We start from the raw sequence: 11,749 nt of genomic DNA, 5'->3' as shown, positions 1-11,749 counted from the left end.
GGGGGGGGATAGCGCGAGCAGGGCGCACGATCGATAGCACGGCACTCAGAATGAGGTGGTCACTGACCTTGGCGCGGCTGTCACGCAAGACTTGGAAGGGAACGCGGGCGCGGCACTTCTCGTCACCCGAGGGAGCCCACACCTGAAAGCCGTTGGCGGAGGACAGGAGCTCGCTATTTGAAGCAGTGCGGGTTTCGAGTCAAAATATCATCACCGTCGTTTGCAAGCACAGTACGAGGGCACCAGAAGGACGAGACTTCACTGCCACAAGCAGAAATACACCAAAGCAGGGTGGTGCATGGCTCAGCGTCGGCAACTCACTGCATGATAGTGGCCAGCTCGTGGATTTGGGCATCAGTGACACCGCGCTGCGTCAACCAAGGGGTAGCCACACGCAAACCGCTAGAGTCGGAAGCATTCTCATCGCCAGGCAGAGTGTTCTATACAACGACGTGGGCCAGGTGAGATTTGTTCCTGCCTTCTATTCAAAAAAAAAAAAAAAGCTCGTAAGCGTGGACATTCATTCCATGTGGGTACACACCTTGTTGACAATAATGCCAACATTCTCGAGCAGACGGGACGCCGTCTCACCGTCCAGAGGACAACCATCGGCCACCTATTCAAAGTCCAAAAGAGGATGTGAGTCGAGCTGGAAGGACCAGACACACACACACACACACGGTGATGGGTATGCAGTTTTCATTTGAGAGTTTTGGGGTCTGCAAATACGTACGCGGTACTTCTTGAGGTCGATCAGCACCATGTGGTTTTCGGTACCGCCGTACTCGAGCGAGAAGCCTTGCGACACCAATGCATCGGCAAAGACCTTGGAGTTGTGCACAACCAGACGTTGAAGCTCCTTGTAGTCGTCGTAGTGATGGTCAATGAGCTCAAACATGCGGGCAATGCCGGCAATGCTGTTCATGTGGGGGCCACCCTGCATGCCGGGGAAGACGGCATTATCGATGCGGCGGGCCATATCTTTGTCCTTCGTCACGATGACGGCACCTCGGGGGCCCATGAGGGTCTTGTGGGTGGTGAACATGACTGTGTCAGCATAGGGCAAAGGGTTCTGGAGCTGACCGCCAATGATGAGGCCAGCCAGATGGCAAACATCAGCATGGAGCAAGGCTCCAACGTCATCGGCAATCTCGCGGAGTCGAGCCCAGTCCCAGTCAAAAGGGTAGGCTGAGGCACCACCCACAATCATGGCAGGGCGCTTCTCCTGGGCCAAGCGAGCAATGGCATCGTAGTCAAGCTTGCGTGAGTTGGGGTCGATCTGGTACTGGGTGGTAGCATAGAGCTTGCCAGACACGTTGAAGGGGGAGCCATGGGAGAGGTGACCACCGTGCGAGAGGTGAAGCGTGAGAAGGCGGTCTCCTGGGCGGAGCAGACCAGCGTAGATGGCGAGGTTGGCAGGGGAGCCAGAAAGGGCCTGGACGTTGGCATGGATACGATCGGCCGAGATGCCGCCCTCCAGGCGGGCAAAGGTGTTGGCCACATAGTGTTTGGCGAGGAGCTCGACGCGGTCGCTCTCATTGCAACCGCGGTAGAAGCGGCCATCGCTAAGGCGGCGATGCCAGGCATGAAAGTATTCACGGTCCGTGGCCAGGTCGGGGGATACGCGGCTGAGACGCAAATCGGGCTGTCCTTCAGCGTAGATGTTGCCAAAAGGAGATGCCAAGACCTTCTCGCACTCGGGGTAGCAAATCGACTCGGATGGGATGAGGACCAGCTCGTCACGTTGACGACGAGTTTCGTCGCGCACGGCCTGTTCCACAAGCGACGTCACTGCTGGGCTCGTCTTTTGGTAGGCAAAAAAGGTACGCGCTTGTTGGCGTCCAACCAGCAGGGCTGCTGGAGCCCGCGGGGCCATGCGCAGGGCGCTCGACATGGCGGCGGTGGCTCTAGCAGTGCGTCAAGAGGTCGTGAGCCAGAGTCAAGCGGCGTTGGGTGTTGGTGATGGCGAGCATGTGCTGTATGTGTGTGAATGGAAACCAGGATTGGCAGGTCGATAGATGGATTGAAGGCTGCTAGTCATGAATGATCGGGACTCGGTCGGTGCAGAGGCGGCGGCGATCGCGGGTGCTGCGCGCCCACGTCAACTGACCTGTCAAGGCGCAATCACGCTTCTCGACTCGACCAGCTGTGTGAGGGAGGCACACAGTTCCTGCGACAATGATATAACCCGTGTTCCACGCACCAGAAGCGAGTGAGTGAATGCTTCTTCTTCAAGGCCAACCGCCGCGTTTTGCAGTGATCCGCATCACCCATTGCCGTCTCAGCACATCCAGTGAGCGTGTTCCTTTTTTTTTTTTTTTTTTTTTTGGGCGGGCGGCGTGGTCGCAATCAGAGAACGTACCGCTGTCGCAAAATACAGCAACGTTAATTTCAAGCCCCCACAAGAGATAAAACAGAGATCGAGACGTCAAGTTTAAGCAGGACCAAAAGACAAAAGGCCAAGACCGTCTGACATCGCTGGTTCGAGGATTGTGCAATACAATCAAGATTGCACCAATTCAAAAGACCACAACGTGGTGTGTGTGTGTGTGTGTGTGCAGATGAGCCAGCTGCACTCTCGGAAACCAAATAATAAGAGAAGTCTCAGCGCGCAAAATGTGGTACTCATATTCGAACCTCACGTGCCCGTGTGGAGCACACACGATGGAAAGAAGAAAAACTGAGACGAGCGATACTTTTGTCTGCCTCTTGAGAGGCCAACGGTCAATTGATAGTCGACGAGAGGGTCAGGAAGGCGACAAAATACTCATCATCGAGATGTGCGGGAATCAGAGGTCACAGACCACGGAAAGCAAGAACGAACAGACATAGTATGGCGAAAACCCAGTTTTCCGATACAACAACATACAAAGTAGAAAGCCTCCTTGGGAGGCACATAATCGCCTGTGTGCAGAGACCACAACATTCAGCCAGCTTGCACAACAGCAACAACCATGATCGCTTTCTTCCCAAGTATTTAGCATTGGCTGAAGAATATGAGGGGAAAGGAACAGAGAAAGAAGGAGAAGCGCATGGCGACGGGCAGTCAAGTAAGAGAGGCGGGGACAAGAACAAAACAAAACTAAACAAAACAAATAAAATCACCGTCATAATAGTATGGCCATGCACGGCCAAGAAGCCGTATGTGGCGGTCGACTCTTGCATACACCAAGGGACCAGATGCGTCTCAATAGTGATTGTGTCGAGACCAGGGGATTGAATATACCTAATCCAGTTCGAAGATGGTCAAGCTGAACTAGCTTCGAATCTGGCGACGAAGCATGTCGGCCTCGCCGCGAAGAACCTGGCAAATCTTTTCCAGGTCGGCATTGGCCGAACGCAGGGCTTCAACTTGAGCAGACATGGAGTCCAGTTCCAAACGCTCGTCCGCACGGCGCTTGCGCATGTACACGCGCCGCCGGTCACGACGGCGCTGTTGTTGTGCTGAGCGTTTCTCCATGCGAGCCGGGTCCTCTGACTCTGAGCTGTCTCTCTCGCGCTCACGAGCAGCGGGTTGAGCAGCGGGTTGAGCTGCGAGGGCCCAGCCAGAGGGTCGGTTTGGTGGCGAACCTAGGCGTCGAGCTACATCCTCATCCGAATTCATGGGTGACATAACGGCTGAGCTATGGGAAATCGGAGACAGCATGGGTGATGCCGACGAGTGCGTCGCAGGTGACAGCTTGGTCGAGCTGGCTCCACCTGCGGCCAAAGTTCGCGTTTCGAAAAACGGCATGAGCGTCCGCGGCTCAAACAAGGCAAACGAAGCGCCAAAACACCATTTTCTGAAAGATACGAAAAGAGGGAATCACACGGCAAGCGGTCATACCGTGCCGAAGCTGGAGAATCATGCCTGAGATCCAGGCCGCCGCTTTCGGGTTGCCGCTGTCTTCTGCCAAGTCGCGTGGTGTCCTGTCCTCCAAGTTGGCGCTGGTAAGCATCTCCGAAACATCAATGGTGTAGCCCTTGACTGAATCTCGTGCCTCAGGGGTTTGCAAAAAGTGTATCAGGTCTGTGATGATCTGGTAAAGGGTTGAGCAAGGCAAAGAGAAAAAAAAAAAAAAAAAAACAATGAGGCAGCGTGAAGTGCGAGGTGACGCATTGACGCTTTTGCTCGATGCTGGACTGTAACAGCCTCGGCTAAAATATCCACAGCTCAACGCGGCTCTCACCTCCAAGTCGCCATGTTTGGCGGCAAAGTGGAATATATTGTCCCGGTTCTTGGTTGTGAGCAAAGTGTTGAGACCCGGTACTCGGCACAAGAGGCGAACACATTCGTTGCAGCCCATGGCCAGGGCCCAATGCAGCAGCGACCAGCCCTTGGCATCCTGGGTGTTGATGCTCGTAGGGTCCGTCTTAAGAAGATGACTTAATACCTGGTGTTGATCTTGGACTACCGCGTGCATGGCCGCCGTCATGCCACGACTGTCTCCCAGACTAGGGGTGCACTTGAGCTGACAGAAGAGGCGAACCACGTCCAAGCGGCCATGTCGGCAAGCGTGTATCAATGGTGTATTCATCTATCAGCAAGAACGTCGGCAGAATGAGCGCGGCAAGGGCAGGCGAATGTCAACTAAAATGTAGCAGGGCTTTGAAGATACCTCGGCGTCCATGGCGTCGATATTGGCACCTGCGGCTACCAGCATTTCTATAATGCGCCGATCAGCGTTCACAAGCACGGCCAGATGCAGAGGTGACTGCTGATCCTTGTTGGGAATGTTTGGATCGGCTCCCAGGGAGAGCAGTTGGTGCATGAGCTCGCCGTTGCGAGCCTGGACAGCCCAGGCTAAAGCCGTCCAACCAGCACCATCGCGTTGATCAAGTTGCAGTCGTTGTGCTGTGGGTGATTACAAGCAAGACAGAAGTTAGGCCAGAAAGTGAGAGGCATTCAACGAAAAGAGATGCCCGAGGGTAATAAGCTACGATCACGATGATAGCGGTGACGCCAGCAATGACGACAACTCAAACAACTCAAACAACCCCAACAACTCGAACAACTCAAACAACACCAACTACTACAAGGATTTTGGTACCGCGCAAGCCCACCTGGTGTGAGGATTGTAGCTGGCATGCCATGAGGCGCCATCGCCGCTTCGCTGGTGTAGCTGTCCAAACTGGTGGTGTGAGTGGCGGCTGAGTATGGATATTGGAGGGAGGAGATGGAGGAACGGGTTCCTTGGTCCCAAGAAGAGGAGAGGTTGGCCATGGGGATGTCAGGGACCAAGTCGACGCTTTGTTGGGAAGCACCAAAGAGGGCCTGCAAGCTCGTGGGATCATGTTGAATGACCGCCATGTGCAAGGGGGTAAGACCACCTTCGGACAAGTGCGGGTTACTTTTGGAGCTCGTGGAGCTATGACTCTTGACGGCCCAGCCAACGCCGAAGAGAAGAACAACGGCAGCAGCCACCACGACGATGGTGAGAAGCCAGCTGGCAAGCGAATCAGCAGTGGGGACATCGTTGCCTGGGTCGGAAGTGTTGGGCCCTTGCGTGGTGGGATTGGCAGAGGAAGGCAGAGTTTCCATGGACCCCGCGGGGATGGTCAAAGTATCGCCAAGGACGACGCTGATTTCACCTGAGGCATCGATGTAAGCTTGGAAGAGGTCACGAATTGTTTGGTTGTCAAAGTTGGTCACCAGGCGGGGGTAGGAAACGCCAGTCGTGGCCGTGATGGGCACAATATCAAACGACTGAATCATCAGCCAAGAAAAAGAGACATTGAGGCTGGTTCCAATCTGAAATAAGGTCCGATCGGCCACGACTTGCTTGAGGATGCTCAGCTCAATGCCGGTGCCAATGAATCGATCCCAGGTGATGTTGTACCAACATGAAAAGCTCGGAGGAGCTGTCGTTGTCGTTGTCGTTGTTGTCGTTGTCGTTGTTGTCGTTGTCGTTGTGGTGGTGGTGGTGGTGGTGGTGGTGGGAGGGTCCACAACAGGGGAGGTATCACTGGTGCTGGTCGTGGAGGGAAGTGCCGTTGTTGCTGCCGTTGTTGTTGTTGCTGCTGTTGTTGTTGTTGTCGTCGTCGTCGTCGTCGTCGTCGTCGTCGTTGTTGTGGGATCACCGGGAAATAGAATATCCAAAGGGACACTCAAGTCAATGCTGATTGAGAGAAAGCGACGGTCGCGCACAGGCACGGCGCGGGTGACAGTAGCAAGTAGGAAGAGGCCACACAAGACAAGGACAAGCTTGTCTCCCATCCGTGCCATTGTGACGGTTCGAAGGAAAATCCAAGAGTACCACAGCTGTGAGACTATTGTTTGCTGTACTGAATCGGAGAGAGAAGCACGGGGAGGCTAGCCTCCTCTTCGTCTCGGTTGGCGACACATCAATGTTGCTGAGAGCATGCGGAAATCGCAGCGCCCAAAACCGGGCCAAGGTTTGAATAAGACGGTGCTCAGGTAGGCTGTGCTCAATATCAATAAGTCTGTGGCGCTCAAGAGCAGAGAAAAAGGCCCTCACGCGGGCAGGCGGTACCCTAAAAAATTATCCGGGGAAGCACGCGCTTTGAGCGAGTTGAAATGGCGCGGAACACACCCAAGCCATGGCCAGGACGGATAGAGGACGGCAAGCGGCACGCCACACATTTCTCTCTTACCTCTTGCGCCGAGAGGCAAAGAATGACGACAAAATTGGTGGGAAAAGGGCGGTGCCAGTTGTGCCGGTGCCGAGCATGGATCAAAAACGAGAGCCCAATTGGCGTGACACAAAGCCGCTTGCGTCTCGTCTCTCGCTCTCGCACCCGATGGAATGCTGCAAAAGCTGTTACGCGCGTTGTAAAAAGAGGCAAACGCCTCTTCGAGCTATTCCGACACCAGATCGTTTGGCGACTTGAGCAGAACGCCAGAAGTGAGAGACAAAGAGAGAGAGAAGGGAGAGGTTGGGTTGATGGGGGTGCTTTGAGAGAGAGAGAGAGAGAGAGAGAGAGAGAGAGAGAAAGAGCTTCAGAGGGAGAGCTTCAGAGATGGTATCATGTGTCGTGGGTGGCAATGGTACGTGTTGTCAGAGGAGCAGGAGTGTGGGACGAGTCAAGCAGGAGCAGTGGGACGCTGACAACAGCACACTACGCACGCGCGAGTGCATACAACTCCTATAAAACTTCCCTAGAAACCTCCCATTAGGGACTTGCCTTGAGAAGCAAGCTTATGTAAAGCGTGGTGAAACGCCGCAGAATACAATTAGTAAAATACTTTCACGTCGACAGTAGAGATATTACCATCACTGGTTTCGCATTTGATCTTGGCAACCAGATCAACAAAAAGCGCCAGCACCCAACACGACGCGTCGAGCCAGGAAGAACGGCAGGACGCCTCGCTCCAAACGCACCTGCGCGGGCTGACCTGTTTGGTGCAAAGCAAACCGCAAAGTGACTGGTTAATTGTTCGAGAGGGAACACCAACCAAAAGGGGACATCGGTCCTGATCACCGTGGTGCGAGGCCGCCATTTGGCCCAAAGCGGTGATTCTGGTCGTGATCCAGCGCTGTTGCTGCAGATACGTTGTGTTCGGGCAGGGCCTTGGACATGATGGCACAGCCCATGCCACCACCGCGGCGTCCTGCCTCAGCCGCGGCCTTGCAGAAACGCCATTCCCTCAAACTTGTGGCCCGCAAGATTGTGCGCCGCAACAAACTTGAAAAGCAACAACGCGAGATTCAACATCAATTGGAGACTCTCCAAAACGCAAGTCTCAACGCACGCCTGTTTGCTCTGCTCGATCGGCATCGCTTCTTGTGTGTCCTTCTTGTTTTGTTGTGAGGCGTTGTCCTTTGGGCCTGCTCCTCGCTATTCTTGCGCCCGTGTGCGCCGCTGACGTTTGATGTTGTGATCGCAGGTGCCAATCGACCTGCTGGCGACCTCGTGGCTTTCCGAGTCTGGCATTGTGGACCTGCGCACCCGCGTGTACCTGGTGGAGAAATGTCTTGGCCCCGTGGTCATGGGTCTGGAAGCTGTTCTTAGTGATCTCGAAAAGCGCGGCATCGACCCCGCCTCTGAGTCGCTCGTCGGTCGCTTCAACCCAGTGGACTTTTTGGCCGCCTTCCTCATGCGCAACAACCCACGCTATAGCAACCTCAACGATAGCTCCCCCTATGCCAAATCCATGCAGGTCGTCATGGAACACCTCAAAGACCGCCTTCACGCCGCCACCGGTGACTCGCGCTCTCGCGTACAGGCCGATGTTCAACGACGCCGTGAGCGCATGGATGCTGAGATTCGAGCCCAGCGCCTGGCGATTGAAGCCCAGCTTGAGCCCCTGCTATCCAAATTCCCATCACAGGGTCTTCCTGCCCCGTTTGTTACCGAGTGCATCAGCCGCTATCCCCACATCTCTGCAATGGTTGCTTTTGATGCCGATCGGCAGAAGATGCCCGATCACATCGACGCCCCGACCTTGGTTGCCATTCTGACGCCTCTCCTTCATGGCGTCTCTTCAGAGGACGTCAAGGCCTTTAGCACGTACTTTCTTGAGCAGCACGTCGCCGCACAGCAGGCTCAAAAAGCCGCCGAAGAGGCAAAAGCTGCAGCCGAAGCTGAAGCAGCAGCCCAAGCAGCCGCCGATCTGGCTCAACAGGAAGCCTCGGCCCTGGTGGTAGTAACAGAAAGCAGTGACTTTGAGGCCGAAGCTCCGGCTGCTTCACCTGGCTCATCGCACGCAGCGAAAACAGATGCTTCCCTGGACTCGCCTTTGAGAGCAAGTGCCCATGCCTATGCCACTTTGTCGCAACAATTTCCATCTACCATTGGCATGTTTGCCGACGTACTGGCACCCCAGGTCGAAGCGAGTCGGCCGCCAACTGCCAGCTCCGCAGAATCCTTGTCAGATGCACCCGGTGTCCTAGCCGAGGCTGCCGTCACATCTTCAGCCTACGCCACACTAAGCACGGCGTATCCATCGTTCATCTCTTCCTTTGCCCATTATGCCTGAGCGCCCGAGAGAAAATCTTCACTCCGGCCGGGCCTTGCTGGAGGATTCCTTCTCTGCTGTGCCACTTTTTGTGTTGGCATAGCTCTAGTATTTTCTCTGCCCACTTTGCTTTCTATGATTGATCTCCCAAAACCTTCATCACAGCCCGCTTGAGTTTCTTTGGTGGATTCACGCCACGTTTGCAGTCACCAGATCTAGCGCCAAAACAAATGAAGGGCCTGCCCACCAGTTGTGCATATCACACGACAAGAAAAAAGCAACACAAAACGCGACGCGCATATTGAACAACATCAACTTCTTACAAGCAAGAGGGACAAAGGTTGTGAATGCAAGCCCAGGCACAGGAGTCGTTCATGAGCTGACAACCATGCCATTGCAATCAAACAAAACAAGCTCGCTCCATTCGCCCCCGGCTTCAACAGCGGGAACTTTGTCTAAACTTTTCTGCGGCAAATAATTACAAGCATCCTGCCACCCGCAGGATCACTTCAGGCCTTGAACACGGCCACATCACACCCACTGATCCTTGGGACGTTGCCACATCAGGTACACAAGTAGAACACAAAGATAGGCACTTGGAAGGTAACTTGCTTAGTGTTTTTTGAAGAATGGAAAGCGGCGACGCTTGCGCTTGCCCTGCTCACCACCTGTCTGGCTGGGTGTGGGTTGGTTTGACGAAACCAAGGGCTGGCCATAGACGCTGGTCATTGAGACTTGTGACAAATCCGCGTCGAGGCGTGAGTGGTGCCCTTGGGCGAGCATGGGGTCCAGAAAGTAGCTATCTGAAGCTTGCATGTGCCCCATGCCACCTTGTAGAAAGCTGGCACTTTGCTCATGCATGGAGGCGCTCGCGCTCTGTGGTGCTTGCAGCATGGAGAGCGATGCGTTCTGGCGCTGCACTTCTCGGTGCTCGGCTTTGAGACGCTCGTACTTGGCCAGCAACTGAGCATGCTTGGTCTCCATCACCTTTTTCTCGTTGATAGACGTGGTCAAGTCTGCATCCAGACGTTGAATCAACTCGGTGCAATTGGCCAATTCCTGCTCGCGGTCCTCCAGCTCCGCTCGACGCTGTATTGAACCAAACCAGGCGCCAGATCAGCCAACATCAAACACAGACGCAAAAGCTGACACCATGGCTGCAGACACGGACAAGAACGTCGCAAACATGGAGCAAGAGGGGGAGTCGGCTTTAACCAAAAAAAAAAAAAAAAAAAAAAAAAAAAAAAAAAAATAATAATAATAATAATAATAATGACAGCCAAACAACTTAGCTTGGAAGACTTTCAGATCAGAGCTCACCTTGCGCAGAGTCTCGGTAATTTCAAACTTGAAACTGGACACCTTGGCCATGACATCGCCAAAGTGCGCCTCGCGGGCTGTCCATTCCATTTGCATTGCTGCATATGGGCCACATCCAGCAGAACACATACCATCGTGTTAGCATTCAGCTTATCTGTAAAGATGCGTGCCCCATGGAGCACGAAGGGCAAACCACAACGGTAAATTGTCATATCCTCACCTTCCATCTTATTCTCAAGACTCTCTTTGTCGTGAAGGAGCTGCTCATTATCGCTGGTCAGGCTCATCAAGATTTGCTGTTGATGTTGTTTATACTCGTCAAACGTTCGCTGCAGCTCCTGCAGCTGTGCATCGCTCACGTTGGGCTCACACAAGGAGATGGAGTGCTCCAAGGTGGTTTCCATGGCCATGCTCTGCAGCTGCGTGCGCAAGCGACGATTTTCTGCTCGGAGGGCGTCTTGGCGGGCATCCACCTTGCTGCGGTGGTGGTGGAGCTGTTCGCGAAGGAGCAGCTTCTCCTTGACCAAGCTCTCAGACTGGGCACGCAAAGCATCGCGTTCCTGAGTCAAATTGCGAAGCTCATCGCGCAGAGTGTTGCGGTCGACCATGTGGCGGGTGCTGACGGCAGCATCATCCACATTGAATTCTGCAATCTCATCGAGGCGCTTGCCGCCCATGCGCGTCAAGGCCAGGTGATCACGCAGTTGCGTATTCAGCAGACGGGTGTGTGCCACGCTCAAGAGGTATTGCTCTTCAGCAGCCTCCGTGGTGGGCGGCACGCTTTCGTCGCTCAGACTTGGGCTGCTCAGACTTGACGTGTAGCTGGAGACGCTACTCTCCGAGTCCACGTCCACAATCGACAAGGTGCCATGACGCGCGGGGCTTGCCTCATCCGTGCCAGTCTTATCGGCATCATCGGTTTGCGAGCCCTGACGCGATTCTAGCACGTGACGGCGGAGATCAGCCCCTTGGCGACTGCGCACGCTACCCGAGCTCTTCTCCGAAGCCGTGCGTGCCTTGTTGCGCTGGCTGGTGGGCGACGCTGTACTGGGCCGCCCAGACTCGAAGCGCTGGCGTAACTGGTGAAAGTCAAAGATGCTCCCAGTCTTGTCGCGGCCACGAGCAGCCGCGACGGCGGCCGAGCGGGACCGGGATAAAGGCGAGCCTTCCGTGGCAAATTTTTCTCGAACGCGTAGAAGAAGGGTGCGGGCTTGTTGTTGATCCCGTTGCACAGAGACGTCTTGATCGGGCTGCTGATGTTGGCGTGCCTGCTGATACGAGCCTGCGGTCATCGGTCCAGCATACGAAGTACCTATGGGTAGACGCGAAAAGAAAAACATGCCGCTGTTAAACGAACGGCCGCACGTCTGCTCCATCTACACACAGTGCTAGCAGGGTGTCGAGGTGTGTCGTGCTTACCGTGGTTGTGGGAGTTGTCGCCTCGCCAGAGGCGAACAGAGGCCGGGGTATCGCGAGGTGGCACCGGGACATCAACCGGGGAATTTGGGGACTGAGGTTCGTGGGTACTCA

General features: G+C 54.7%; 4 protein-coding genes across 4 annotated transcripts in view; 1 reads left to right on the top strand and 3 right to left on the bottom strand.

Moving 5' to 3' along the window:
- Positions 1–317: 317 nt before the first annotated feature.
- On the bottom strand, positions 318–1,876 carry MONBRDRAFT_13528 (uncharacterized protein; the record flags this gene model as incomplete). Its single annotated transcript, XM_001742291.1, has 4 exons — positions 318–440; positions 542–616; positions 734–1,534; positions 1,625–1,876. 4 exons carry the CDS (start codon positions 1,874–1,876, stop codon positions 318–320), a joined length of 1,251 nt encoding a protein of 416 aa, XP_001742343.1.
- Positions 1,877–3,256: 1,380 nt separating this feature from the next.
- Positions 3,257–6,205, bottom strand: MONBRDRAFT_5245 (uncharacterized protein; the record flags this gene model as incomplete). Its single annotated transcript, XM_001742290.1, has 5 exons — positions 3,257–3,699; positions 3,827–4,019; positions 4,170–4,352; positions 4,599–4,834; positions 5,044–6,205. The coding sequence occupies 5 exons, from the start codon at positions 6,203–6,205 to the stop codon at positions 3,257–3,259; spliced, it is 2,217 nt and encodes a 738-aa protein (XP_001742342.1).
- Positions 6,206–7,245: 1,040 nt separating this feature from the next.
- On the top strand, positions 7,246–9,057 carry MONBRDRAFT_35629 (uncharacterized protein). Its single transcript, XM_001742738.1, has 2 exons — positions 7,246–7,677; positions 7,829–9,057. The coding sequence occupies exons 1-2, from the start codon at positions 7,519–7,521 to the stop codon at positions 8,918–8,920; spliced, it is 1,251 nt and encodes a 416-aa protein (XP_001742790.1). The 5' UTR covers positions 7,246–7,518; the 3' UTR covers positions 8,921–9,057.
- Positions 9,058–10,015: 958 nt separating this feature from the next.
- Positions 10,016–11,749, bottom strand: part of MONBRDRAFT_22369 (uncharacterized protein) — a gene marked incomplete at both ends in the record, with an annotated part of 3,371 nt that continues 1,637 nt past the window's right edge. Inside the window, 3 exons of the mRNA XM_001742289.1 lie at positions 10,016–10,056; positions 10,177–10,317; positions 10,440–11,531. Of these exons, the coding sequence (XP_001742341.1) occupies positions 10,016–10,056; positions 10,177–10,317; positions 10,440–11,531 (1,274 nt within the window). The remainder of the gene's footprint in view (positions 10,057–10,176; positions 10,318–10,439; positions 11,532–11,749) is intronic.

The sequence above is a fragment of the Monosiga brevicollis genome, genomic scaffold, assembly GCF_000002865.3.
Source record: "Monosiga brevicollis MX1 MONBRscaffold_2 genomic scaffold, whole genome shotgun sequence".
NCBI lineage: Eukaryota > Choanoflagellata > Craspedida > Salpingoecidae > Monosiga > Monosiga brevicollis.
This window is presented reverse-complemented; position numbering and strand designations above follow the sequence as displayed.

Coding starts and splice junctions, on each gene's coding strand:
- MONBRDRAFT_35629 (XM_001742738.1), top strand. CDS start 7,519: ATGATGGCACAGCCCATGCCACCACCGCGGCGTCCTGCCTCAGCCGCG. Junction 7,678..7,828: donor AATTGGAGACTCTCCAAAAC/GCAAGTCTCAAC, acceptor TTGTGATCGCAG/GTGCCAATCGACCTGCTGGC.